Here is a 2,412-nt window from a genome sequence, read left to right as displayed (position 1 = left end):
AGCTGGGCCTCGAGCTTTGCTTCCCAGCGCCACCCATTTCTCCCAGGCAGGTGGCCCAGAGTGGGACGGGAAGAGGTCGTCCGGGGTCACCGAGGCCCCACCTGCCCACCCAGATGCTGGCAGGCCCCGGGCGAAGGAAGGAGTCCGGGTGAAGGTGCAGCGGAGGCCGCCGTCTGGGGGCGCCTTAGGCTTTCCGTGCAAAGCCCAAAGCGAGGGCCTGCCGAGCCCCCGCGCTCGACCTCGGGTCATTGCCTCTGGCTGCAAACTCTCCCGGACGAGAAACCAGACCTAGGACCCGAGGAGCTGTGCCCACACGGCTTTCCTGGAACCGTTTGCAGTGACGCTTTGGTCTTCCTGTTCCTTAGGATCTGGCGACATGAATCCGGTCGTAGTGGTCCACGGGGGCGGAGCCAGCAACATCTCCAAAGACCGGAAGGAGAGTGTGCGCCAGGGGGTCATGAGAGCGGCTACCGTGGGTTACAACGTCCTGAAGGAGGGAGGGAGCGCAGTCGATGCGGTCGAAGGAGCTGTGGTCGTGCTGGAAAATGACCCCGAGTTCAACGCAGGTAGATGGGCAGGGCGGCCGGGAGTAACGCCCAGCCACGCTGCCCCCAGCCGCCGATAACCACAACCAACATTGCATTGTTCTCTTTTTATCTCTTGACCAAGTTGCTTTAAGAATTTCAAACCCTTTCATTCACCTTTTCTTCTTTAAACTGCTTCGTGGAATTTACAGACCGTTTGGGAGAGGGCGGAGTGGGATGGGAATAGAATGTTGTTGTTGTTAAGTGCCGTCTACTATTTTTTTATTTACTACAAATTGTACCCGTTTTAAGTTTTGATAAATGGATACACTTGTGTAACCCATCAAGCGTTAAAACCTTGCACTCGACGGCGAACAACAACAACAACATTCCCCCAAAAGTTCCTTGGGCCACTTGGCAGTCAATCCCTCCCTTGATCCCCAGCTTGGGGCAGCCCCTCCTGATGTAAGTTTCCTCACTGTAGTTTGCATTTTCCAAGAAGTTCATAAAAAATGTACTCTTTTGTGTTTGGCTTCTTTCACATAACCCAGATGTTTTTATACTACTCGTTACTTTTTAGTAGTTTGATGTAACTACTCGTCTTTTATGTAATAGGCCGTGTGACATAATCGTAACAGATAAACTCAATTAGCTCATTTAATCTGAGCGATAGTCCCATGAGTTAGGTATAATTATTCCACTCATTTTTCAGAAAAGAAAACTAAGACAAACACACAAAAAAGTTAAGCCACTTTCTGGAAGACACTCCTTTCCCCTTTATTTTAAAATAGAAAACCTAAGCTCTAAGGGTCAAAATACTTGTTGGAATGACATCCTCTTACCCCAGCATCTGTCAGGGAAACAAACTCCAGGTCATCTTAATCAGTAGTCATCCATATTTCCTGTCTGTCCCCTTAACTCTGCTAAGCATTCGAACATTTGTGCAAAATCTTGTAAGTCGGCCTGACCCTAGGATGACAGGATGCTTCTTTTATGATTGTTTGGTGAGCTGGGATTTACCAGATGATACCAACCTTGCCAGCACAGGGAGCGGCTTTCTGTTTGGGGTGATGGGGCACTTGTTAAACCATCAGCTGTCATGACGCTGGAGGCTAACACATCCCCAGCATTTACACAGGACCTTCACTGGGAGTAATTCAACCCAGTTCCCACCCTCTCCAAAGGAGCAGGATCTGTGATTTGCATGGAATGGGAACTGGAACAGCTAGTTCTCATTTCTTTGCTCTGTAATCAAAGGCCTGCCTTCTGCACAGCTCCCCCTAGAATTTCCCAGATGTCAGCTATTCAGCACTTGGAGAGAGAAAAGGATAGGGCTGCACAGAAGCAAATCAAAGGTTTAGGGGAAGAAGGGGGGAAATTTTAACAGCATCCTGTTTACCTTGAGTTCTTTTCCTTCCTCAGCTGGGAGTAATGCAAGTCAAGGGCTTCCCCAGCAGCCTCTGCTTTAATCCTCTAAAATAACTAGGACTCTCATACAAGAAGCGGACTTCCAGTAGTTACATTCCACCACCCACTCACTACCCACTCGATTCCGACTCATAGCGACCACGTAGGACACAGTAAACTGCCCCATAAGGTTCCTAAGGCTGTAAATCTTTTCAGAAGTCCACTGTCGCATCATTCTCCTGTGGAGCCACTGGTGGGTTTGAACAGCCAACCTTCTGGTTAGTAGCCAAGTGTTTGACCACTGTTCTACCAGGGCTCTTGGTAGTTAAGTTGTTGTTGTTGTTGTTGTTGTTATTGTTATGTGCCGTCAAGTCGGCCCCAACTCAGCGACCCCTCCTTGGGTTTCGGAGGCAGTATCACTATGGAAGTAGATTGCCCAACCTTCCTTCCGAGGAGTGGCTGGTGGGTTTGAACTGCCAGC

At 49.4% G+C, this 2,412-nt stretch overlaps 1 protein-coding gene across 1 annotated transcript in view; it reads left to right on the top strand.

Annotated features, from left to right (window-relative positions):
* Positions 1–376: 376 nt before the first annotated feature.
* Positions 377–2,412, top strand: part of ASRGL1 (asparaginase and isoaspartyl peptidase 1) — a 26,143-nt gene continuing 24,107 nt past the window's right edge. The window contains exon 1 of the mRNA XM_007945007.1: positions 377–562. Within this exon, the coding sequence (XP_007943198.1) occupies positions 377–562 (186 nt within the window). The remainder of the gene's footprint in view (positions 563–2,412) is intronic.

This window comes from Orycteropus afer, unplaced genomic scaffold (assembly GCF_000298275.1).
Source record: "Orycteropus afer afer isolate SDZICR_OR568_19922 unplaced genomic scaffold, OryAfe1.0 scaffold00130, whole genome shotgun sequence".
NCBI classification, from domain to species: Eukaryota; Metazoa; Chordata; class Mammalia; order Tubulidentata; family Orycteropodidae; genus Orycteropus; species Orycteropus afer.
This window is presented reverse-complemented; position numbering and strand designations above follow the sequence as displayed.